The sequence below is a fragment of the Seriola lalandi genome, unplaced genomic scaffold (genome assembly GCF_002814215.2).
Source record: "Seriola lalandi dorsalis isolate HSWRI2012SDOR001 ecotype SW California unplaced genomic scaffold, Sedor1 jcf7180002054169, whole genome shotgun sequence".
NCBI classification, from domain to species: domain Eukaryota; kingdom Metazoa; phylum Chordata; class Actinopteri; order Carangiformes; family Carangidae; genus Seriola; species Seriola lalandi.
The window spans coordinates 271118-298872 of record NW_019524722.1 but is presented as its reverse complement, the minus strand read 5'-3'; the positions used below and the strand labels follow the sequence as shown (position 1 = coordinate 298872).

At 41.9% G+C, this 27755-nt stretch overlaps 1 protein-coding gene across 1 annotated transcript in view; it reads right to left on the bottom strand.

Annotated features, from left to right (window-relative positions):
* itpr1b (inositol 1,4,5-trisphosphate receptor, type 1b) overlaps positions 1 to 27755 on the bottom strand; it is an 87152-nt gene that overhangs the window by 14979 nt on the left and 44418 nt on the right. The window contains 14 exon segments of the mRNA XM_087173316.1: positions 351 to 526; positions 7221 to 7343; positions 10991 to 11183; positions 11554 to 11661; positions 12169 to 12303; positions 12375 to 12470; positions 13040 to 13150; positions 14366 to 14566; positions 15241 to 15404; positions 15407 to 15502; positions 15849 to 16032; positions 23318 to 23502; positions 26076 to 26205; positions 27049 to 27096. Coding sequence (XP_087029442.1) covers positions 351 to 526; positions 7221 to 7343; positions 10991 to 11183; positions 11554 to 11661; positions 12169 to 12303; positions 12375 to 12470; positions 13040 to 13150; positions 14366 to 14566; positions 15241 to 15404; positions 15407 to 15502; positions 15849 to 16032; positions 23318 to 23502; positions 26076 to 26205; positions 27049 to 27096 — 1950 coding nt within the window.

Genomic DNA, 27755 nt, shown 5'->3' with positions numbered 1-27755 from the left:
ATCTCCCAGGCATATGCATCAACACCTCACAGCTATGAGTGACATTTGTATTAGCAGCTATAATGCTACCTCAAGTGTTAGACCAGTGTTTCCAGGGTTACAGGGGTGGTGGTCAGGGAGGACAAAGCATAAGCAACAGGACTATTTATGGAGCTAGCTGAACCACAGCTGGATACATCTGTCATTAAAAACCTATCAGAGGGGAAAGAGAGAGAGACTGCACTGTGTACATGTGACTCCTGTATTAGTAAGTCTAATGTTTGGCATATAACTTACGCCCTGTGCCAAGGGAAATTCAAGTTAACCATCTACTGGGTAATTTAGCACAACTGACACTGACACACACTTACGTTGAAACCCCCCAGCAGGAGCAACGTGGGCTCCAGGCCTACAGAGAAGATCAAGCGCAGGATGGTGGAGGCGATGAGCGCCCGGATGCCGTGAGGCTGAGGCAAGATGATGACTATAGCCAGAGACACCAGCATGGCCATCCACAGCAGGGCAGACAGATGAGGCTCCAGGGTACCTGAGGATGAAGGGGGTCACATTAGGGAAAGGCTCCATTTAATCATCAATGACGTGAGCCAACTGTGTTTTTAGTACGTCAACAATTCGGTTACTCAGGGCCATACCGCCTCAACCTGCACGTTCTTGTCAGTGACGCTTCCTCTGATATCTATTCATTTATAAATGTGCTTTGGAAATTTGTAGAGAAAAGAATGTTTGTCAGAGGAGGGAAACATTTTTTCAAAAGTTTTCATTTCTCCTGCTTCTCTACCTTGTAGGTCACAGCTATTGTACAAAGACGTGTGTAATTACACATCACATTGAAGTAGAAGTAAAATGACCACGTGAAGACACTGAAGTGGGCTTATCTATCGTTTGTGATTGATTTATTGATTGGCACCATGTGTCACCTGGACAAAGATATCTTTTCACTCATGAACCCAGTAGTTTTGGAAGTGTGTATTATCAGCAGAGCTCTTCGACTCGTTGCATGAGGTCAGATGTGTTTTACACAACAGTTTTATATTCCACATCAATCACTGTGGGTCAGCAAAGCATTAACATGAGCTCAGCAGGGACCAGCTCAGAGCCAAGTCCTCACCAGCCAGTGGCAGAAAGGCTGATTCACTTTGTTAACGTTAATCTAATTCCTCTGTGTTAACACATACACACGCATTTATTTATTTCCAAGAAGACCACGTTTAACGTCTCCCTCTGTGCCCTCCGTTCTGAGGCCTGTGTCTTCTCATCCCTCCGTGTGCAGATCACATGACAGGTACTCATTACATAACTCCCGCTTGGCTAAAAATACACTTGGCTCTATCTAAATTCATCAGGGATGGTCCTGGGTACTGAGTTGTAACAGGCTGCCCGGGTGCTCAGACTTGGCAGCCAACCTAGACACAGCAGCTTGGACGTCACACACCTACAGTCTCAGAGCATTCATCTCTCTCTCACGTCTCTGCTTACTCTGCAGGTAGAAGATAGAGAGACTTACAGTAAACAACTTACACTCAGCCAAAGTATATTCACATACAGCCCGATGTTTGCTGCTGGTTTTACTTCACATATGCGCATATCTGTTATTGTTGGCAGGAAGCTGACTGACAGTGGAGCGTCTGACAGAGGGAGGCTCTAGCTCTTTGACTACTACTGGTAAAAGCTCTCAGTACCTGGTCTCACACAGACATCCACCTGACATTAACCTACAGAAAGTGTGCAGCCTGGAGTTATTCAAGGTTTCCCCGACCACAGTTTCTCTTCAAATAAACCACTCAGAGGAAACATGAGTGATATGTGCAGTCAATACAATAATGTTTAATGTTTTGTACAGTGTTGAAGTTGTTTATACATTCTGCACATTAAGCATAGCTTTAAAGCTATAAAACTGTCTCTTAGTGACAAACCGGTAATAAATGCTCAATCATAAAACAAAAATAAAGTTTGGTTTATTCAAGGTTTCAACGGGAGGCTTGAATAATACCAGATGCCTAAGCATCTTGTGAGAATCCAGGAAACACTGCGACATCAAATATTCAGTGTTGAGCAACTTAGCAGTGGTTAAGATGTTTTCACTTGATAACGGCCTTCAGTTTGAAGCTAACATCATTTAACCCTTCTTGCACTGATTGGCGCGTCCTGGAGTGAACTGCTAAGCTCTCACAAGACCTTTGACATAGAAAACCGCATGGACTTTCTCGAGCTAAGCTAACAGCCTCTTTTTTTGTCTGTTCTACACCGCTGCGAGGAAGTTCAAACAAAAGGGACCTCGCCGTTTGACCCCAGACAGAACAATTGAAAGTTTATGCGAATCACAATGTGCGTCTTCTCTCTGCTACTCTACACGGGAACAATGAAGGCCTTAATGGCTGCGGCTTTTCACATCCCCACAAATACTGCCCTCAAGGAGAACTGAGAGAAAAAGGGAAAAGGAATAAGAGACAGTAAAACAAACAGAAAACTGAAACTGCCCATAAAAACATGTTCAGGTCTGTCACTTTATTCTTTGTCTGTGAAAAACCTCCGGTCGTGCAGGAAATGCTTATCACCGAGACATTTCCCTTTGAATGAATATCATATATCTGAAGTAATCTGTCACACCATGTGACCCAGCACCAGACAACTTTTCCCAACCTAAATCTGTAAGTTTAGGGCACATGACAGACCCTGACCGACCAGGGGTTAATATGGTGTGTGGAACAAGGTCAAATATGTAGCTCCAACAAAGAAGTTGAAGAGTTGTTTTCTTCGTCATTGAGGGTAAAGAAAAAATCTGTTCATTTTCTATAGACAACACTCTCGCAGAGTGTTTGCCTTTCTGTTCCTTATGCATGTGAACTATATTTGAGATTACAAAAACATCTAAAACGCTTCAGTGACTTCAACGTCGTCAGCATCAGGTCTTAGCTGGGAATGTTTTTTGATTACCACTTAATCTTCCTGAAAGAGGAAAATAATCTATAGTTAGTCATTACGAAATGAAAATAATGTAAATAATTTAATTCCTGATCACCACCACCCCTCGCTGCTGCGCCTGCCTGTGTGTGGATGTAGAGAGATAAGGGAGTGGGTGGGGATGCGTAACATGCTCTTGTATACAAGCGCAGTCAGTCCTCTGCAGTCTGGTTTTGGAATGGACGGCATGCACTCTACTGGTGCGGCGTGCACTCAGTGCTGCTTCTGCTCAGCTGTCGGGCTCAGACAGCAGTAGTAACAACAAAAGGTGAAGTATCAACAGAAGTCCCACTAGCGACACGCCCCAGGCCCTAACTACTGTGATATCTGCTGCTGCTCATCTCCAGCAATATTAAGAGCCATCCTTCTGTTCACAGTAACACCTTTTTCCTTCCTACTATGACAAGTTGCTGTTAAAAAGGCCTATGGAATGAAAAAAATGCAAACCATTTTAAAGATGAACACAGATGTTTTGCAGATTTACAGATGTGCAACAAGTGACGACGCAAATTGAAGACAAGTTTCCAAAATCACAATTTACTACTCACCTAAACTACAGACTGTCTGTTGTAGACGAAGGAGGGAATGAGTGGTGAACAGGTGAGTGAATTCAGACACAGCTCATATTTATATGCTTATAGGTTTTCCATATGAAAAGAAAGATCTGTCTGTTTCACAGCTAGTTCATTTCTGTATATGAAACCTCCACTGTTTTCAAAAACGGATCAAACCAGCTCACAGATGTAATAGTTCAGCAGCAGTTTAAAGTTTGACCCTAAGTTTAGCCATGCTTCTCTACTGTAGATGTGAAAGCAGACATGAAGTCCAAAAGTTGCGATGTGTGTCTTTACCATCCACACACTGTTATGTAGAGCTGTATAGTAGAAAAACAGGCTCTGGCTCCGGGTTGCAGAAGCTGCCTGGAGCTCAGGAGTCAGGTTAGGGGCCACTTCCTCCCATATCCAGACAATAGGAACAAAGCAGAAGACGGCATTTTCCTCCTCAGCTTGAGAGTGTGCCACACGGCTGTCATATTCCACATGTAATGTAAAAGGTATGATTGTTATATAACTAAATATCAAAGGTCTTCATCTCTCAGTTTTAGCATTTTTTAAACATAATCAACTCTTGCTTTTAAGTTTAAGTTGAGACAAATTGGCAAACTTGATTTAAATGTCACTGTAAAGATAGTTAAGAGAAATTTAACTAGACTTAAAATGAAGTAAAAAGACTAAGTTTTGCCTTTGGTCCATGTAAATGGTGGGCCAATTAATGCATACATCAAATAACAGTTATGAAATTCATCACAGTTCTCTATTGATGGTTTTGAAAGGGTAATACTGTAGTGGCCCCAAACAGCAACATACAAGCAGTGATTCTTGAATCAAGCTTGGCTTAAGAGATGCAAAGTTTTCAAGGCCACATATTCACATTTTTCACGCAGGAGCACTCAAGGTTGTGTGCGCTCCACTCACGCACACACCCTGACCTTAGCTCCAGATGGTCTGGACTTAGCTCCTCGAAATGTCCCTGTTCAGGGATGGCAATTTTTTTTTTTTTAAGTATAATGATAATCATATTCAAACTAATGATTACAGACTTGATTTCCGTAGTTGTTCAGTTTAATTATGCAGTCTGATAGATGTTCCTGTCATATGGGATGGATGGTAGAGAGAGGAAAGGTTCCAATGTTTATGACTTTTATGAATTTACATCATCAAACAACTCAGTTGCTGCTTGTATGAATGCAGAATCAGTCATTGAAAATACTGTGCACTGAATAATCACACTAAATCTATAAACTTCAGGGTTTCATCACCCCAATCGAAGAACTTTGACTGACACGAGACATCTATATGTTTGGTTTTCAGGCATTTCCGTATCATTAAACGACAAGTCAGATATACTGCTAAATACGACTTGAATGCCGACGCCATTTACAAGTCAGAAACAGGTCATCAAAATAACTTCTATTGGTAGGAAACAGCTGGGTCCAGGCTTACTCCCTGTTAGCGACACATACTGGATACTGAAACACTGGCAGGCAACTGGGAATATTAAGTTGAATATTAAGCAATGAATGACAGCAGACAATTGTGAAAAAGATATGCAATGAAAGCTGGATATTTTACAGTTTAACCATAAACTGTATTGTCCAAAATTACATCAGTGCACTGAAATGGAAATATTCACTGGGAATTAAATAACTGTGAAAATAAATAACTATGAATAAAAAACATGAGAACAAATATGTATATATATTTTATATATTTGTTGGCCAATATCAGCCAATAAAATCAGCTCTAGCGTCTATTAGTAAATCTGCTCTGTATAAACGGTGGCCAAATTTAAATGTTTGTTTCACTTGTTGACACTGACTGAAATAAAGGATGCAATGTTGTGGATTAGATGAGAGTAAAGTAAGAGGTCTGACATCTGACCTTTTGCTGTATGCATATTTGTCTCTTATCAAGTACATGTCAATACGGTATGTCATGCTCCACAGTCAGTGATATGGTATTATGTTTCCTGTTCGAGAATCCGGCCTTAAGGGGAGCAGCAGTGTTTACGTAAGACTACACACACACACACACACACACACACACACACACAAACACACACAAACACACACGGACACTGACTTAATTACCAGAAGTGATACATGGAGAGGAAGACTACTCAAACCAAAACTAGCGTGAGAATGAGACTTGAAATCTGACAACATGTTAAGTCGTGGGTTAGTGTCAAGCTCAGAAAAAGGTACGGTATCAATAATCAGGTCAGGACCTAATTAAGAACAAATCCGTCCTGGCCTTTTGTGACACGCAGATCCAGATCTTCAGCTAGGATTACATTCTCTTCACACCTCCACTGTGGTGAAACTCACTTTGGTTAGGGAGGTGTGAGGCTACACCCAAACCACAGGCACAGGAGCACACAGTGTTCTTTAAAGTCCTGTGCATACTTTACATTAATACTGCACCTTCCATGTATGATTGCAAATGCTGAGATGTAAATGCTCAAGCCATTTCGGGGGGGGGGGTCAGATGCAGATCATGCTCTGTGGTCAGTTCTCAAACCGAAAAACTTGTGTTGTCCCTGATTGCTTTGGACTTTCATCTTTTTCCACACAGGCTTAAAGTGGGTCTGAAGTTGTTGTCAGAGTAAGGAGAAGACGAATCCATCAGTTTGGCAGTTTGCACTATAAGGCTGTTAAACTCACAATGGACAGTTTAAAAAAAAAAAAAAGGATTAAAAATTGACGCAGCAGAACCAGAGACATTGTTTTTTCTATTGCACACGTTCTTCTCCCTTGTCAAAACCAGGAGCCTATGATACCCACAATGCAACTTTCCCCCCCTTAACTTTCTTCCAACAGAGAGGCAGATGCTGGAAATCTGTTATCGTTTAATTGGAATAATATCGCGAAAGGAGAAAACTCAGTTTTATTCACAGAACATCACTCAAAAGAAAGACTGACCATTCACAATGTGTTTTGTTGACTTTTCTAAAAAAAAAAAAAAGAAAAGAAAAAAAGAAAAAACAAACTGCGAAAGAAACCCAGCAACTCACTGTGATAGAGCTCTGCCCATTTTCACTTCTGGCAATTATTGAGGACAGTGGGTGTGGCTGTCAATTTATTGGTTTCTTAGACAAACTAGCAGACAAAATATCTCTTCCTCTACAAATATGAGAAGGAAGCTTTTCGCTGCTATCAGACTGATCTGGGCAGAACTTCTGAGAGTTCATATTGGCCTTAACTCTACTGTTTGCCTGAGGTAGTTATCCGCACTGAACCGTTTCTTTTTACCTGGAAGCAAGGAGCTGCACCTGCAGGGTGTAACGCTAGCCTTCCATACTTCAAAATAAGAGGCCAACGAGTCATGACCCAGTTTCTTTTATTAATCATTGTTGGCACACAGACTTCTGGTAATGAACGGTATGTACAATATCCATCCTGCCCCAGGGCCTTCCCTGAACAGATGATGTTTGTGTCATTCACTCCCAATTCCTATGCTGTAATAAATAAATAAAAAAAATTCATAGTGAAAACCACAGAGCTTTCGCAGACACACGCACGCGCACACACACGCATGTGCACACACACACACACACACACACACACACACACACACACACACACACACACATACACACACACACAAAATCTAAATCAGGGCACATTTCACCAGCCAGTTCAGCTGGTGTTAAAACACCAAAGGAGAGAGAAAGGAAAGAAGAGACTGAAGGTGACTGACCTCCTCGGACTCCCTCCAGAGGATAGAAGAAGGCCACGAGCAGGTTCATGAGCACAGCCAGGTTGAAAGAGATGCTGCTCCAGAATGACATGTTCCTGGAGCACCAGTACAGGATGGGCTGGGCTGGAGGACAGGGTGCAGAAGCAAATTAATACAGGTCACTGTGCCACAGAGAGAGCACTGCAGCAGCCTAACATCATGCAGACAGTTCTACAGTACCTGTGCTATATACCAAACATAATTTATTAAACAATTTCACAGAGCATTTCAGTTTAAAGTTAAAGTAAAACACACAGTGTCCGACCTGTATTTCACACCAACATATGCCTGGTTCCTTGGCCGGAGTCTGGCCCATATACTTCCACATCTGGGAAGATTCTGGCTGTTATCCGCCAATATTGACAGACAGCCAGAAAATGTTCTGTGTGTGCATCAGAATTGGTCCAGATGTGGAAGTAGCTTCTTACAATCATGCTGTATAAGTGCCAGATTCGGGCTGTGGAACTGGGTGTATAGTTGGCCAGAAAACAAGAAAACAAGCATATGGGCGGATTTATTTCACTATCTGGGTAGTTTTGGTGATATAAATGTCATCTCCAATTAACTGCAGTCAACAAAGATAAGGATGAATCACTTTGGAACGTACTGAGATAACACTGGTATTCAGTGACAGCAAATGTTGATGTCCAGGGCCAATGTTTTTAAAATTCTAACTTTTTGCTATATCTGAACATTGTAACTATGGAATGGTTAATTTTAGGGAAAGATGATGGTTATTGCAAATAAACTAGGATTAAGGTTTGTTTAAAGGTCCTATATCGTATAAAGTGAGATGTCCATGTCTTTTGATTATAAAGCAGGTCGAGGTTCTATATTAATACTGTGAAATTATCAAAGTGCTCAGTCCATAGAGAAATGCACACATTTCTGTTTCTGTATTCAGAAACTGAGCCTTAAAAAGGGCCGTCAGGACTTCTGTAACTTTGTGATGTCAACTATACAGTCACTGCCGTCAGCCATGCCCCAAGCACGGCCCGGCCTGACCCACTGTCCAACCTTGCAGGATTTGGTTTGTCTGAGTGTTTACCTGAAATTTGCTTTTTTTTTTTTGATCACTCAGGAAGGATCAGAGCCTCCTCTCTCCTGATTGGCTCAACAACCTGTTGTTACTAGGGAGAAGCCTGACAGAGGAGATGTAAATTTACATTGAAATGGTTTTTGGTTCCTAAAACCACAAATATACTGTATCTTCTAATGGATCAACACTTCAAATAAAACACAGGAGGGTTTAAGGTTCATCAACTAAATCAATTAGTTATCGTCCCAACCTCCACATCTTTACATTCCACTTCAGAAGGGCATGCTAGTCCCTGCAATGGCACTGGATATAAATTGGGAGGTGAGGAATCGTCCAATTTGGATGTCATGCCTTGGATAATGGGTTGAGATACTGAGATACCCTGTGGCGACAAATTTTGTTTTGTGCTTGGTTTTAAATAAGTAACTCATTGGTAAAAATCTGTCATGTCTTCACAGAAATAAAACTTTTCTGTTATGTCTCCTTTATGACCAGCCTTTAATACTGAACACGCCAAAATTGGGTTATTTTGGTAATCTCAAAAATGTACTAAATTTGGGGTGAAACATCAAAAGGGGCCTGTGATGTTTTAAGTGCCATTTTAAGCACCAAAACTGCAATCAAAGGACCATCTTTGAAGGGTAAAATCAGACCAAACTTAAACCGATTTAAGTACACAAAACCAACTGTCAGGCACATTTCACACACATTAAATGATTTTCTACTTTTAGGAGAGTAAAAACACACAAATTTGCATGCATACATGCATGACCAACACTATTTTGAGCTCAGCAGTTCATCAGAGAAAGAAGAACTGTGGGTGGGGGCTTTTAGCAACAGTCACGATATTCATGACAAGTGGTTAGCACCAGCGGAACAATATGGTCTCCAGCTGTGCTGATTCATTTAGATAGGAGAGAGGTGGTTGTCGTCACGTGTTTTCACATTATAGACAAACCCTCTTCCCTCAGGGCTGACCATGGGACAGGCCACAACACGCGGCTAAACCAAACAAAGACAGCGGTCACTTCATTGCAGAGAATCAGTGAAGGGGTCTATGGGGAACTGAAACTCAAAACAGTGTTCATGCCTGTAAGACTAAAAGTATTTCACATTAGTAAAAATAAAAGTTTAAAATGAAGAGGAGTTTTCATTTGAATATTTCACATATCAATATTTCTGGGTCACCTGTGAACAGTTTCTACTGACTTGATTTTCTCTTCCTGATCCAATACCTGCTGACTCTGAAGCTAACCTGTGTCCACCAGCCAACCTTGATAAGTCGCCAGTGAGGTTGTGCCATGTCAGAAGTAAAGGCTGTGTGACTGAGCATGACCTCAAACCGACAGCCAGGTAAATCAGCTCGACTCATTAATCCCATTAAGATGGGGCAGACTTGGAGCATCCTGCTAACTCAGTTGGCCACGATGCAAGAAGTAAACACAACCTCCAGAGTGTGTGTCAAGCCAAGAGTCTTTATCTCATGTCATATCTGTCCTGCCCGTTTGGAGTTTCCCGTCCAATTTTTTGCTTTTAATGAAGCAGAAATATATAAAAATACTGATTCAGACAGACAGAGGAGGGTCTTCAAACTCCATCCATAGCTTTTTACACTTGTGTGAGGGTCATCTTTTGCCTTCACTTTTCTCTGTTCTCGGCTGTTTCCAAAATACAAGAACCTGACACACTAATCTCAACACAAAATATATGGACAAACAGGATACAGGAAACATGTTTCATTTTCACAGTAAAGACATCAGGCATCACTCTCTCCTGGCTTGAAAACATGCATTTACAACTTTGTAGAACATACTGTATATTGTTAGTCCATCTCAGCCTATTATTAACTTACTTACACTATATTGTAATTCAAATAAGCTACTTATCAAAGTTTACATGCTCTCCCCACTTCCATCCCTCCAGGAGCAGAGCGCAGCCCCCTTTCACACACGGAACCAGTTCAATCATCAGTGTGAGGCAGTGGGCTTTGTTTACCATTTATTATGGTATACAAAAAATGTGTTGAGCTTCTTTGCAAAAGACATGACCATGACAGAGTAATAAGTTTTTTTTCCTTGCCAAGAATAGCAGCACTCTGAAGGAGGAAGACATTTTAAGAGAACACTTTGTTTCCCTGTGAATAAATCAATCATCTAATACCTGAGAGTTTTGTGGTTGGCAGAACTGAGAATTACAGTCTAGACCTGTAACATCTGTGATGTTTGTTGTGTAATATCTTTGTGCCAGGCTCTGTGTGGCTGTGTTTTTAATTTGCAGCTGGTCATCCATGGTGCTTTTGGTGTTGTAAACATGTCAGACACCACAGAAATACCATCAAAGGAGAAGCTCAATACTTTATATTTCCTGCTGGTTTTAATACTGAAATCTCAACTGTGTTCTTTATTGTGCTGCATGTCATGACTTTTGATCAAAATACACATGTGGAGGAAGAATTTAGGAATCAAAATAGTTGTAAGGAAATTTTGTCTCTGGTTCTTGCTCACAAAGATGCCAACATCACAGGTAAGTACGTGGGAAAGGGGCTTTAGTATCTCTATTCTACTCAGGGGGGCTCACAGGGACCTGGAGAGATGCAGGAGGAAAGCGTGTAAACCAAGCACTACAAGATAAAGAGTTGAGGAGAAAGACGCACAGGGAACGGTGTTTGTGTTACCAGTAGCCTCTTGAGTACCTCGCAGCTTCTTCTGCCAGTTCATCTCATTGAAGAGGTCCTCAGAGCGCAAGAAGAAGTCATTGATCTTGCTGCCCTGCTCGTCCCGCTCTGTGGTGTAATAAACACGCAGCTTGGACTCTTGGGTGAGGAACTCGCAGATGTTGGGCACAGGAAAGACTATTTGCTCCATGGTGCGATCTAGTCGGACAATCTGGACACAACCACAGCACTGAATCACACACACTCCCCGTCACTGCTGCGGGCTCATAAACATTCATTCATTAGTCATCAAATGATCTGACTGGAAACTTTTAGAAAACTGTACCTTTCGATATTAAATAAAAGGGTTGTTTTTTTTATTGTGAAGGTGGCTGAAAAACCGAACCAACAACTTGGAGCGCACAGACATAAATGTGCAAACATGCCAAAGGTGCTCGTCATTCTGTAAGTGTACACAATGACATTGAAAAGTGTGCCAATTAAAAAAGTACCACACGCCTCCAGACAATTTCATTACCAAAACATTCCGCTAAAATAGATGTCAACCACAGTGTACGTCAGACATGTACGTAACAACTGACCTCAATCTGAGCTGTGTGTTTGGCATAGAACTCGAGGGCCTCGTCCCCTTCTCCATACGTCCCCCCTGGCTTCAACATAGCCTGTAGCTCCTTGTTGTGACGGGCTAACTGGAACGACAACACACACACACACACACACACACACAAACACGGTCATCTCAAAGATTATTTCTTTGATTTTCGTACAGGTTTGCCTTAAATGTATCCTTGTATGAGCTCAACATGATGTAGCACTGAGGTAACATTACCGGTATTTAGCAGCTGGGAACATTACATGCCATTTATTCTTTATCTGGATGCACAATGTTCCACCCGTTCAACCACAAGGCTGCAGGGTGTGGACCGGCAGTGACTGATACGTAACTTTAATTGTTGTTGTTAACCTAAATCAAGGTTTGAGCAGACACTCTGCTATTGAGCTGCGCACAGCCTGAGGGCTGAGAAAGAGGAGATGAGTGTGTAATGGCGGGTATCACATGTCTTCAGCAACCAAGGGAAATGACACAGAGGTGCAGTAACAGTAAAGCCATTGAATATCCTATTGTCATGTACTATATAATGTATGTGTGTTACAGCATTTACGCAAGGCTGTGACTGTCTCTGCTGATGGCTTACTTGATGTGCCAAGATGTAGATATTATGACCGACGTTGCGTGGAGATGCAGAGTGCTCCTCCTCTCCGTCCTCACCCTCTGGTGGCTCCTCCACCTCTATCTCCCCCTGCATGTAGGCCTTTTTTATCACCTCCACCTGCAAGAATACAGACTGTGAGATAACATCCACTTACGCTAATGTGATGATTTGAATGATGCCATACGCACCAGCTCTTTAGGCCTCATGTTGTACAGTATCCTCTCTGCGTTCTCGCTGTCATGGCGACTCTCCATGATTGCGAGAAGAAGCTTGGAGGCATTATTCTACAGAAGGATGAGAGAGCACAGATAAAAGTGCAAACAATCAACTCAGGTCCATTTTCTCCACCTGATGTTCAGCATTGCAGTCTCAACGCAGGCGGAAAATCAATGACCATTAAAGGGGGAAATCCAAACATGAATATTCTTAATTTGCACCATTGTTTCAAGATTTCCTTCAGTCAGTGATTTCCTGCAATGATAATCTCTAGACAAAGATGTCTCAAGTCCAGGAACTCAAATAGCTCATAATCACTTAAGTGTGACTCTGATCAAAATTGTTATGTAACTGGTACAACAACTTTAAAAAAAAAAAAAAGTTTTTATTAACTTTATTTCTCTGTGTGGATTTGAATGGAAAGTCTGATGTTTATGTTTTAAAACTCTCACTAATTTTAATTTTTTTTAATTTTGACAGAAATGTGAGAAAAGTTTTCCGGAGGAATAAGAAAAATACACCTAGACACCAACAATCAGAAAAGGAGAGACCAAAGCCAATCCTGTTATGTAACACTACATCTATGTTGAAGTATTTTTTTTTTCCCTCTTCAGCGATGAAACCAATAACCACTCACTTTGAGTTCCAGCACCAGATCCATCCTTTTCTTGCCAAGGGGGTTGATGTCATTGAGGATGAGAGCAATGATGATGTCAATACCGTTGCACTCATGAGTGGCGATGCAGTTCTGAGGTACAAAGGAAATTTAAAATAAATTATGGTACAGAACTGAACAGGAGCATTACCAGTTTTAACCAGTAGTTAACAGCAGTTAAAGCAGATAAATACAATCAGTAATCAATTAATCTATAAGTCAAAATCCCATTGTTTTAATCACCATTCATACTGATGCAAAAATACCAACATTATCTTTAACAAACTTAGATCACAATACAGATGCTTTCAACAGTCAGAGGTGTTTAGGCAGACCGAGAGCTGCTCTGCCACATGTTTGTCATTGAAGTCCAAAATGCTGCATAAAACATATTGCAAAAATAGTTACAAAATTATAAATACACTTCAAATGATGAGAGGAGAGAAATACAATATTCTGCGTTTATTTATTGAGTGCTGACTGGAAAGTCATGGCCTCTTGTCCAGCGCCTCATGTTGGCCAGTCATCAAACAATACTCAAAGTGGTGTCTGAACAACAGCAAAATACCGGCTGAGTTTTAAGAAGACCAGGTGATAAAGTGGTGTTTTTCAGTTGTAGTTAACAGCAGCCATGATCAACATGACTTAAAACTTCATAACAGATTTGAATAGAAAGATTTGAATCTGGCAGACAATTAAATATTTCTTCTTGTGTGGTGCCCCATACTGGTCAAATTCCCTTTAGCCGGCACAGTCATGTGCTGAAGGGGTGTGTCACATTTTGTAATTATTTGTCAGATTTTATGAGAATTGGCTTTGTAACTACTGTTTATTTTGAAATCATGTGCCACACCCCAAAACTACACAATAGCCTGTGGCATCCAAGTAGTATGCTGCTACCATTTAAAGATACTTAATACCACACAAGCAAAACGTGAACAGAAATAATTCCTAATCTCGTCCCTCTCAGTAGATATGAACAAAGAGCTTTGTTTAGTCTGGCAGACGCCCTTCAAGTGCTGTTTGAAGGAACTGAAATCATTTCAAACAGCTACTGCATTTAGCTAGTTGCTTATTTAGTCATTCCAGTCAGCAGCGTAGCTTCAGCGCGGTGTGAGTGAGTGCTGGGCATGATAAGTGAAACGCTCAGGACTAATTCAGCACCACCCAAACAAAACCACATGTCTGATGACTAAAATGAAAAGGTCACTGTGAAATAAACAGAAGCTAATCTGATAAAGTATTAGAAGAATTCCATATTTGACCATCTATATGAACACAATCATGATCTGTGTGCACATGTATCACCTGGTTCTCATGACAGGGACCTTGGCAGTACTCAGTCAGGCTCTCCACAGTCTGGTTGATGAGTCCTACGTTCTTCTCGTTGATGTAAAGCCCCAGCAGCCCCAGTCCTCCTGTTGTACTGCCACAAATACAGTCCAGGAACTGGAGAGTCTCGCACACCAGATTATAGTTGTTCTTATTGTTCTGGTTGCGCAGAAAGTTCTGGAGATGGATGGAGATAAAATAAAGTCTTGTTAGGCATATCTGTCTTTGTAAAGGCTCATATGACTATTGGGCATTGTGATATATCTTTGTCAGCATGGCTACGTTTCTGTTACGATTGAGGCTCCTTTCAGCTTCTACTCAGGGAATCTGGTGGCTCGTTCTACTTTTGTGTTCTTTTTAAGCATGCAAGCTTTTACAGACAATTACTGCTGTGACGTGTTTGGAAGAAACAGGCAGAAACATCTCAGTGAATTGATCATCTGTGCTGCATGGCTAGCAGTAAATCAATATCTGGCACCCACGCTGGGTCAGGATGGGAGAGACAGAATGATTCAGCACTGAGCCAGCTATCAGTTAATGAAGGCCTGCCTCAGTTCTGGGTGTAAACAGAATCAGTGCAAGAAGGAAGTCTTCTGTCTGGGCTGGTGGGGGCTAGCCATTACTTAACACTAACACACTCCTCATAGTGAAACCAGACCAAGTCACCCCAGATATGGAAACAGCTGCATCAGGAAGTTCTGCAACTGGTGCCTATTTTCAACATGGTTTCGTTTCTGTATAAGTGAGTGTGGTGATTGAAATTTAGAACACAGCTCAGGAAATGTTAGCATGTCATGAGGAGTAGGAGAAGGAGGAGGGGGGGGGGGCAACAAACTGGTGCACTGGCTGACCTGCAGGTCTCTGTTGTGGTTCTCGCAGAGCAGCTGCATGAGGCGCAAGATGGGCTGCATGATGGTGATGATGACGCTCATCTCGCCTTCCTCCTGGCTCTTATCAGTGGTCGGGACGGGAGTGCCATCGGCGGCCGCCTGGTGCTCTTCGGCTTCAGCCTCCGGCGATAGGTGGTGAAGGCCTTCTTGGTGACAGCGGAGGCCTCCACCAGCTGCTCCTTCACCTCCTCGGTCACCACTGCTACCACTGGCACGTCTTTGACTAACCACAGGTACAGGAGAGTGAGTCAAACACAGACCATTGCAGATAAGACACAGTCTTATAAACAATGTTCATTTGAAAAGTCATAAATTCTTGTAGCATCATTAAGTCACGTGCATTGAGATTTTTTTTAATAAAGAAGAAGATTTTATGACTTAATACTGTATTAAATGAGAAAGAATGCACAAGAATAAATAATCTGAATAAATCAGGTGGCTTTGCTGTTTCAATACAACAGGCCTTTAGTACACAGAGGTCAACAGAGGTTCATTTTTCTAGTTTAATGGTGTCAGGTGTGATTCCCTTAAGAATATGATGTGGGTGACCTAAACTCCTGACTCCTGACCTTTCTTGCGTGCTGGTGTGTCTTTGTCTGGTGGCTCCTCATCCTTTTTCTTGCTGCCCAGGTCGCTCGTATTGACGGTTACGGTGGCTTTGATCTCCTGCTGGGCCAGCTTCATGCGCTCGTAAAACACCTTGAAGAATTTCTCAGACTTGTTGTCGCCTGTTAAACGTTGGAAGAAGGACCGCTGAAGGGGAAACAAGGAGAGGAAAGAGGACAATGCACGTGTTCACTTTCAGCTATATTCAAGTCTTACACTGTGTTTTAGTTCAGTGGGTCTCAAAGTGTGGTCTGGACACCCCCAGGGGTCCTTGAGGGGTTTCCTGGAGGTTTTAGAGAGTGGTTACTTGTTGAGTTTACTCACCACTTTCTAATTTTTACGAACAAATTTTCTGCCAAAATGCTGACTCAAGGTGGTTGACTTTCAACTTAACACCAGCAAATGTACCAGGAACGTTGCTTTTCAAAATTCACAGTGATCAGAGAACAAGATCTTCAATGTGAGAGGCCATTTGTCATTTAGTAACCTCTTACTGGCTACTTCTTATCATTATCTTATTGCCTCTCTTAAAGTTTCTGCACAGCACTGAGAGCCAGAGAGTTACATAAGCCTTCTCTCACTGTGGCAAGAAAACATGCTGTAAGGCCTCATCGTGCTCACCTGATTTCACACCATCTGCTCTCTGCCCCCACCCCCCCCAGGCACAACACAGTTCTGGCACCCTGAGGACTGGGTGTTAACACTTACAAATGGACAAGCAACAGCAAAAACAAAGAGAAAAGCTTTGGGATTAACTTGCAAACAGTCCCACATCCTGCTGTACATGCATCTACTGTACGAGTGTGCATGTGCATAAACACAAAGGCATGCCAACACAACACATTCACACCTGCACACACACACACAGCTGCAGAAACACGTTCACAGAATTGGGCTAACTCGTGCTGCAATGAAAAGAAATTCACATTTTTGTGACTGCAACAGACCACACAGATTTCTTCTTTTCTGAGCTTTTCAACTGTGCAACATTGAAAGTTTGCTCCAGCATGAGTAAGAGGTTTGTGAAGTGAAGCTAAGAAAGGAAATGTTCTGCCTATAGGAACTACACAAAGGGCCCTGTGTGCATGTAGCTGTTGTTTTTCTTCAACGGGCTCATATGTTCTGTCCCATTTTCCTCTCGATAATCCCTCCTTACATAAGACCTGTAATCAGCTGAGTGGTTACAGTGAGGGCACACAGCGCCTTGGCTCTAACACTGTTACATCAGCCCACGGAGGGCGAGCAGTGGAAAGAGGGAAAGGGAGAGGGAGAGAGGAAAACCCTGCCCTACTTTTCAGTGCCAGAACGGCACGGAGTGAGTGTGTGGTGTGTGAGGCAGGAGGTGGTGGTGGGGGGGGGGGGTTCAATGCAAGCAGGAGTTATCACATACATAGATTCTGGGACAGTTTTGAAAGCCTGTTACATAAGACTCTTTCCAGGTTTAGCTAAACTTTGTTAGCTCAAGTTTGTGAGAGCGGGGAAAGATATGTTGATAGTGGTACAACATGCAAGTGCATCGCACGGCACAGATGTGACTTTACCTGCACAGAAAACTTTTGATAAAATATGAAAACTATGAAACCTACTTAGTGAAAATCTCTGCAGTCACATGACTCGAGTCCTGAGAGACGCAGAACACTTAATGCATTAACAAACCTAAGTTGTTTTTCCTCCTCTGTTTTATGCAACAGTTTGTTCCTGCTTGTTTTTCAAGCTGTTAACATCATGTTGTTGACAAGAGAGAGGGTCATTCATTGATAGTGATCTGATTACGAATCAGACTTATGCAAGCAGGCCGACTTCTCCAGACACCAGCTCCAGGACAGCAGTTTTACAAGATTACAATATCAAATAGGCCTCATGACTTTGGCCATAAAAACTGATGCAATGGGAATAACTTTATGCTGATGGTTTAAATTACACTTTTGTCAATTTGACTGTATTTAATGTAGGCAAAGTTGTTTAGAAAACACATAATCTTTAAGAAGTTTGATTTCTTAAGGGTTTTAATTTTCTATAAAACCTTTAAAAAATGTATACTTATTTCTCAAAGTAAGGAGCACAGGTATTGCATCAGCACGAGTATAAAATAATATAGCCAGTTCTATCAAGAAAATGAACTTAAAGGTTCCATATAGTATAAAGGTAGATGTCCATGTGTTGTTTGATTATATAGCAGGTCTAGGTTCTATATTAATACTGTGAAAGTATCAAAGCGCTCAGTCCACAGAGAAATGCACACAGCCTGTATTCAGAAACTGAGCCTTAAAACGAGTCGTCAGGACTTCTGTAATGTTGTGATGTCACAACAAAGCAGTCACCACTCTCAACCCCGCCCTAAGCCCCACCTGGACCCACCATCCAACCTTAGAGGATTCAGTTTCTCTGAGTGTTTACCTGAAATCTGCTTTTTTTTTTTAAATTCAATCACTCAGAAAACAGTCAGCCAATCAGAGGCTCTGAGCCTCCTCTCTTCTGATTGGCTTACCAACCTGTCGTTACTAGAGCTCCAGAGAGAAGCCTGAGAGAGGAGATGCAAAACTACATTGAGATGATTTTTGGTTCTTAAAACCACAAATTTTATCTTCTTATTGATCAAAACTCCAAAAAAAAGATTGGAAATGCCCAGGAAACACGTCTTATAGGTAATTTACTCGACAGGCCTGAATCAAATAAATGAATAAAATACTTGGTCAATAGTCAGTGAGTAAGAGTAGAGGCCCAGCCACATTACCATTGTGTATTTGTATTTGTTTAAAATATTACTCCACTTCCTGTCGGAGCTGGCGAGAGAAAATGTTATGTGAAAGGTCTGAATTCACAGATGCCCTATGTCACATAAGGAAAACACAATTTTAAAGACCACCTTGAACCAAATCTAGCCCCCACTTCCCCCCACTGACCGCTGAGTCATTCTTGGTTAGTCAGCCAATCAGCCTCAGCTTTTCCTGCGAGGCGGTTTAGCCTGCTACGTGTCCCGCGACAGAGCCATTAAGCCTCCTGGGAGCTGTGTTGATCCTGCCGCTGTCAGTCAGGTTGAGCACAGTAGGTTTTAGGTCGACTCATAATTCACTCTCTTATTCTACAGATTCAACATGGCGGCACAGCGAGACCTCCTTTCTGATTATTTTGCGCTCCTACTTCTCTTTCCCTTCCCCTTCAGCTGCCACCCCGGCTCCTGGCATCAACACGGGCCAGTTATGTAAGGCCTGTTTATACCACCAGCTCTCTCTTTCTTTTTATCCATCTCCCACCTTTCCAGCCTGACACCTTGGTGAGTGACAAAGCCATCTCTGTGCTTATTGGAGAGTTTCGGTGGCGTGCTCTACCACCGCCCAGCTGGTAACTAAGGAGATTTGCTCTTTGAAGTTACGACAAGATAGGAGGCTGAAATGAAAGTGACATTCGTGTCCTCAAGATGCTGCACAGGCAGCTAGCCAAACAAAGTCTAAAGTGAATCCAGCGACTTCAACAACAACATAAGCTGCCGAGAGCAGGACTGAGCTAATTAAACTTCCATAAACTATAAACTGGGATTTAAAAGGAGAATCCCCTGCCCACTCTGTAGTTAGAGGAGAACTGGTATGTTGATGACGCTGATGCCTGGAAACTCACTTTGCAGAATCTTTTTAAAGCTTTCCAAGAGGTAGCTGTAAAGTGAACTTGAAACGAGCAGAAGTGGTGGGGTGAGAGGGTGGGGGTAAACCATGCTCGGAAGGGGCTGAGAGTGGCGGCATGTCACAACAAGCCTATTGAGTAAGAGCTGTGGCACCTGTTTGCTCCTGTGACAGTTAAGGATCTGAGGTCATGGAGGCGGCATTGAGTAGATGGATGGACGGTGGTGCTGGGAGGAGTGGAGCTTCTACACTTCTTCTCTTACATAACACACACTTTCTCTCTTAGGGCTGTTTTTGGAATAAGCTTTCTAGCCTCTAAGTATATCCCGGAGTGTGTGTGTGTGTGTGTGTGTGTGTGTGTGCGCTAATGGGGCGTACAGACGGAGTGTGCAAGAGTGTCGTTTTATGCTATGATACATTATGTGAGCTACGTGTCTGGCTTGAGTTACACTCGCAGTGCCACAGTATCGCCGAACAACAACATGGAGGATGTGAGCAAACGTGTCGCACAACATTTTATGTAGTCCATGATGTTCTTCACAGGCTGACGTTATTTATGGAAAGTTATGTAGGTCAATAATTAATGTTTGACATGCGTGCACTGTGTTCTATAAGTAGAGCGTCACTGATGCCAGATTTCTCTTACTTAAAGCCAGAATTAAAACACTGTCACCATACTACAGGCTTTATTTTCGTATTTTAAGGGAGCACACGTCATTCTCACTTAGAGGTGAAAATTTCTACTACACGGCCGCTAAACATACACGATAGTTGCACCCTTTCAAAGATGCTTGCATACGAGATATGAAAAAAACCACTAGTGAATCATTTTTAGAGCATGGGAAGATGCCTAGATAAGCAATTACAAACAAAGCCTTTACATTTAAAGCAAGCGCAGAGATTGTATCAAAAACATTTCTTGTTCACCCAACAGTGGGTACAAATGCATGAGACGCAGTCTGATCTTTACTGTTCAAAGGTATCGTATCTCTGCAAGGCGAGACAGGCCCTAATGACTCAATGACTGATGCTTGGTGAGATTTCCATTTTTTTGGCCTGTACTAACAGATCCAGATATCACTGTGACTGTAGTTGCTTTGCTTAATGAAGAGGGTTTTTACAGGTAAACGAACAAACTTGTGACAAGTGGATGTGTGAGAGAAACCCAAGTCTCTGTTAGTCTTTGAACAACGTGTTTGTGGCTGTAGAGGATGTGACCAGCCAACCCTTACAAATGCAATTATTAAGATTTGAAGGGGATAAACAAGAAAGGCCTGAATCCTTCAACTCAGTTCATGAGCCTTTAATATTCTTCACCTGATGTTCCAGCATGTGGCGTCATGATGAAGTCTCTTCTTCATTGTATTACTCTTACACATGATGCAAGACTAAAGCCAGGGAAAGGCTGTGTCCTGAGCAGTGGTGGAAGAAGAATAATCACTTACTAAAAGTACTAATACCGCACTGTGAAAATAAAAGCCCTGCATTCCAAACTGTTGTAAGTATTATCAGCTAAATGTACTGAAATGTATTGTGCAGGAAAATTTTCCTGTCAGTGTTTTATAGCATATATGATGTTTTTGTTATTAATATTACTGTTGCATTAATGTGTATGTTGCATTTTCCTGCTGTACATGTTTAAGGTCTATATACACTGCAGGGTGGTTTAATCTGCAGCAATGCATCATAATCTATAAAATCATCATGTTTGCAGCGTCACCGTCCTGTGAGAACCACATATCTCTTAATAGTCTGCTTTTCATGAGCTCAGAAAAAAAAAACAAAAAAACGGTTTTTAGCTTTGTGATGATGCATTTCACAGCTAATCCAAGAGCGTTTTTAAATAGTTTACTCATAAATAGTTTATTTATATCTTTTTGTATTCACTAACACACTTACCCTGTCCCCCAGCACTGCCATATCAAGTCTAGCTGTGAGCCCTGGATGAATTCATTCTGAAGCAAACCAACAGCTCTCCATCTCCCTCTCTTATACTTGCTTTTTTCCCCTAGAAATTTAGTTGGCTAGGCTACGACCCTGGATTACCTCAAAAACAAACAAACACACTGCTTGGAGAAATCTGTGGGCATGTTTTTGTCCTGCTTTTCATTTAGACAACAAGAACCCTTCTGTCCTGAAAAGGGGGCAGGCAACCCATCGTTATGTAAGACAGGGAAATGTGATGCATCTGCTGATATGTTGAAAATTCTCTCTGGACCATACATGAGCCTTCAACAAAGCTCACTTGTCCCCCGTGTCATGCCAAGGAGGAGAAAAACACCTAACTTTAAATTCTGAAACAAGAAGCTTCTGTATAATTGTGCCTCGTTCTTCTTTATGCCATTTACTGCTCTTCTTATCAAGTTCACTCTGAGGTTCTTTTCTAGCAGCAAAGGAAATCTGCAGAGTCAGATGCAGACATTCAGACATTTGCTTTAGATTCACAAATAACTTTGGTGCAACTTCCCTAGAATTTACAATAACGCAACTAATGGCTCCAATTTGCAACCTAAGCACTCTCTTATATTACAATATATAAATATATAACATTAAAATTCATCAATGTGACTCTAACAAAAGAAAAAACTTTGCAAACATTTACAACTGCCTGGGGTGCACAACACAAAAAAAAAAAAAACCCTCCACACCCAGTGCAAAACACACGCCCCAGCGTTTCCTCAGGTAGCACCAGAGAGCTGCTGAAATCTATTGATCTCCCCTGAGGCATCTGAGGGGTTGTCCCTTTTATTGCCCTCTAGTGCCCTCACCATCATGGCATGACCCAGTTAAGAGTCCAGTTGGAATGTCAGGAGGCCCGGGGCTCAGGGCGTCATCCACCCAGGCAGGGAGGCAGGCAGCAGCTTATGTAACAGGAGTCATGTGAGTGCCTTTGTGTACACTCTGGGAAGTCAGGCCTTGTCAGGTAACAACACTATGCAAATAGGAGCCTATTATGCAACGGGCCTGTTTATGCAAGACAACACACAAGAGCACGCACACACAAACCTCAAAACCAGAATACACAGCTAGACAGCCTACAAGCAGCACAAAGTCACACACTTGGTCACAAAAGACTTGGTCTAGTACATACATACATACATTCATACATTCACACACACACACACACACACACACACACACACACACACACACACACACACACACACACACACACGGCACCTTGCAAAGCCGAAATAATGCAGTTGCAAACACAGCAGCTCTCTCCACTCTCAACCTGCCTGCTGCGAGGTTCGCAAAGAGTTAGCGTTGTCATAGCAACCCCTGGCTGGCTGTGGGGAGACGATGACGTGTTTGGCTGCACAGCTTGGACCTCTCCCAGCGGACTACTGTTCCTCTTCCTTTCTGACTTCCTTTTGTCCTCTCACTATCTATGGCCCAAACTCACTCCCCCCCCCCCGGACTCAAAATGTCAATAAGCACAACAAACATGCCAGGATGCTTTCTGTACCCAACTGTGAAGTCTCGCTTTCACAACGCGGCCTGGATGCTACACTTAGAGCTGAGTATCTTTCCTTTTCCCATTTGAAGTCATTCTCGGTCACTTCATTTTGTTCTGTTGACAGCAGCGCAGCTCCAGGGCAATAACTAAAATTCTTGACACCACAGCGTTGAACTCCTAAGATAACATCTCCTTGTTGAGATTCTGCTCATGCCTCTCTGAGGGGAATGCCTTTAGTAGTTCCATTTATTTGCAGGAAAAACGTGTGAGTGCTGGGACCTCATTAACACTTCACACCCACCCTCCACTGCCCTGTTTGCACTGTGTACTCTTGAACCCAGTGACCCCCACTCACCTGGATGACCGTGTTTCCACCTTCCAGCAGTGCGATGGCTAACAATATGCTCTCCTGGAAGATCCTGTCGCTGGTAGCATTCATGATGAGGTCAATGACCAGATCAGAAGCCCCCTCTTTGTCCAGGTGGCACTGGACCTCAGCCAAACTCAGCTCCCCTCGACCTCCGACCCCGGAGCTGACAACTGTGGTCAAAGACATAAAATCATTACCATTAACACAGCTTTATTCAGATTTCAGGCAGGTTACATAATAGAACATGGGTAAAAACATATCATCATTTTCCATTATTAAATACATATATACTTCAGTAATAATGTAATAAATACATATAATAATTACGTACAGTATTTCAGTTGCAGGAAGATGCTAAGCTAGATTAGTCAACAAAGAGAAAAGGATACTGAGCATTAATACTCAGGGCTACTCTAAACACACACCTTGCTAGCCAGGATCCAGACACATGAATCGTCCTAATCAACCGATCATAGCAGACAGAATTAAGAATGGGGAAGTCATTTATTTACATAGCTAGCTACAATAGCTACATGTAGGAAAAAGTGACAAAAAATGTAGACGAGTGTGGATGAGATAGAAATTTACAACTTGATTTAGGTCCACATGTGATCCATGTGAGAATCATCAAGTTAGCTGCCCCTAGCAACTACTACCGCAGCTACCAAGTCAACTGAAAAGGGCTGATAACATCACAAACAAAAAAAAAAATTCAGACAAGAAAGTGAACAACATGAACACGTCACACTGAATGAAGTGAAACGGCAGTAATTCCGACTGATTGGTGAGGAAAATTAATCAAATGAGCAATGTAAAGAATGTAAAGTACCTTTAAAGGCACTGTGTAAAATTTTCTCATTTTGATGCCCATATGTGACCAATATCAAAAAGCAACCAAACAATATACAAGTAGTATGTAGATGTAGTCAACGGTAATGCCATCTGCCATCTCCCCTATATGAATCAAACCCACTAAAACTGAGACAGAAGGACAACCCATACACTGCACCTATATTCACAAGGATTATTTATTTTTACACAAATAATAATCAGAGAGATGCTGCTGTCACATGAAACCTTAAAGAAGAGACCACATGATATTTCTGAAGCCTAGAATAAGACACAGGTATATTTTCTATCCATCCAGCCACTGCACAGAAATGTACAATACAACATGAGGCGTGACTTTAATCCATGGACACTCTTTAACTGCTACCGCTGCTGCTGCTGGCTACCACAGCCAGCCAGTGAAGCAGTGGTGGTGAGATAACAGCACCCATCAGAGCCATCTCTGGCTGGGCGAGCCACTGAATCAACAACACATCCTATTCTAGACAGCGCTTGGCTCTCTGGTCGCCTGGCAACAACACGGCCTACGTTATGCCGAGGAGAGAGCCGGTATGCTCAGTGGCAGAGCCGAGGTCCAAGGGCTTAAAGGGAGCACAAGGCTGTGAATAAGATCTCATTTTTTTCTCTCTGCTCTGAAGCATGAGAGATGAACGATGAGTCATTTCTGTGATGAGAGACACAGAGCAACTCACTGGAATGAATAAATGTCATTTTTGAACAATCTGTCCAATTTGCAGAGATTGAGTTGGAATGATGGAGAGATCATTTGTTTGTAATCACAACTCTTTTCTGAGCAAATGTGTGGTCTACTGTAAATGAACCTAATGCACAAGAAGCATACTGCTGTGGACTAACAGTGTGGTCCTGGTGGGTGATGTCGACCCGCAGGAAAACAACTCATGTTTACTAATAAATAGTGGAAACTGTCACTGACTTGTGTCACTATGACTATTTCTTTGTAATCTGTGTAATGAAACACAAACAGAAACAAATGTTTCTGGCCTCAGTGGAACTTCCGTATAATCTGTGATCTGTGATGATTTTAAAATTTTAACCAAATTTTTACCCAGACACAGACTATATTCATGCTGATAAAATCTTAATTCTGACAAAATTAGAACATCATTCCCCTTATTAAACTTTACTTAAAGGTCCCATATTGTATAAAGTGAGACTTACAGGTCGAGGTTCTATATTAATACTGTGAAAGTATCAAAGCGCTCAGTCCACAGAGAAATGCACACAGCCTGTATTTACAAACTGAGCCTTAAAACCAGCCGTCAGGACTTCTATAACTTATAACATGTCACAACTATACAGTCACTGCGGTCAGCCATGCCCCAAGCACGGCCCGGCCTGACCCACTGTCCAACCTTGCAGGATTTGGTTTGTCTGAATGTTTACCTGAAATCTGCTATTTTTATTTTATTTTTTGATCACTCAGGAAAGTTCAGAGCCTCCTCTCTCCTGATTGGCTCAACAACCTGTTGTTACTAGAGAGAAGCCTGACAGAGATGTAAATCTACATTGAATTGGTTTTTGGTTCCTAAAACCACAAATATATCTTCTTATGATATCAAAACTTCAAATCAAACACTGGAAAAGTTTACAATATGGGACCGTTAAGCAATTTCTTTCACCAATGGTCAAAATAAGTAATCTGTTCCCGACTCCCTAAAGTAGCTGAAACCTATAAACTAAACTATTTTAATGTTTAATTTTTTGAGCTGCATGCTTGGCTTAGCACCGTAATAACCCAGTTCCCCAGAGGAAAACATTTCGATATCTAACCCTTTATCTTTATAAGCAAACCCTATAAACATGAGATACTGTACTGTTCACACACACACAATCACACACAATCTCACACACACACACACACACACACACACACCTGTAGGTGATTTTCCCTGCGCTCCAGGAGTGAGTGGGCCGTTGCTGAAGGTTGTGAGGCTATCTCTCCTCTGGCCAGGTTTGACATTCCCATAGTATCGATTAACCAAGATCTGCCGCAGAGCTTCTCCCTATCAGTGAAAATCAGATGTTAGGAGACTGAGTCCAGTTACAGCTTCACCATGTCACAGTCACGGAGCTGGAACCCAAAGTCAGTGTGACTGTGCTAATGTAGTACAGTACAAGATTACAACATTAAAGCAAGAGTACTCTTAATCACACTAATAGTTTGAAGTCTCACAACAGGAAATACACAATGGAAGGCTGTGAAAGTTACAAGATTGCATGTTAAAAAAAAAGACAAACAAACAAAAAAAAAACCTGTTCAAATTAATTCTTGAATACTTGATCATCTCTTCAAATTACATTTGCTCCATTTGAGAACTCTTCCCTGTGTTTTTCACATTATTTTGAGCTGATCAAGGGAATTAAATAAATCTATAAATTACCGCAGTTGTACAGAATTTTTGTCTAAATAATAATTAACAATAAATTCGCAAAAAAAAAAGCCATAGCCTTGAAGTCTAACCATAATAAGATGTCCCCTGTGGAATGACTTCTTATTTGATCTTTGCCCTCTGATCTCCATCAGTGATGTTCAAAGGCCACACTGTGCCCTCTCCCACCACGACATACGCTGACATTCAGTGTTGCCCCATGTTGGTTTGGTGTAAATCAGTGCAGCACAGTGACCTACATGCTCCCTCTGGGCCAAATACGTCACAGGCCATCAAAGACGAGATGAACACCCAAAGTTAATGTCCATCTGTTGATCTGCCTCACACGTTACATATCACATAACTGACAGGGGAGGGAATGAGTAAGTGCCATGCTGGGGAAGCAGTGTGACTGCGAGGGCCTCATGACAGTCGCTCAGTCAGTTGTCGATCACCAATACCAAACTCAGTACCTACCCTCCTGTGATCCTCCAGTTGCTTCTGTGGCTGGTTGGGATCAAGCTCCTTAAAGGTGAGGTGAGTTAGCAAAAAGCAATAAAATAAGAAAACAAAAAAAAAAAATAAAGAAAAAAGGTCCAAAGGGAAATTTGGAAAAGAAATTAGAAAACAAAACAGGGTGTTAATACAGTGCAAATTAGTTACTTCACCAGCATGCAAGAAATTGGGTGTAAATTAGCTCATGCAGTTAAGAAGGAAGTGAGTGAGGAGATGCGAGGTCAAGTCAAAATCATGCAAGGCTGTTGCAGGGGAGGACTGACATTCCCTCTAAAAGATCCTATATATCTACATAGAGTTAATTATTAAGAAAAAGTTCCGTTGATAGTTCAGATCTCAAACACCTAAATTTTATGTCAACATCTAGTTTTTCTTTCTGCTTATAAAAACTCAGATGCTCAGTGTGGGACATTTCAAACACTGTACTCTTTGGCATGTGGTGAATCCCTCATTACTTTACAGTCACAGTGGCAAAAGTGCCTGAATTATTTACATAAGAGAATGACAAACTGCCGATGGGGGAGAAACACAAGCCATGAGAATGAGGAGAGAAAAACAAAAAAAAGCTCTGTCCAGGTTACATAATGGAGCCGTGAGCTACTGACACACACTATAAGCAGCAATCTGGCATGGAAAAAAACACCTCAACCATGACATCAACCCCCCCC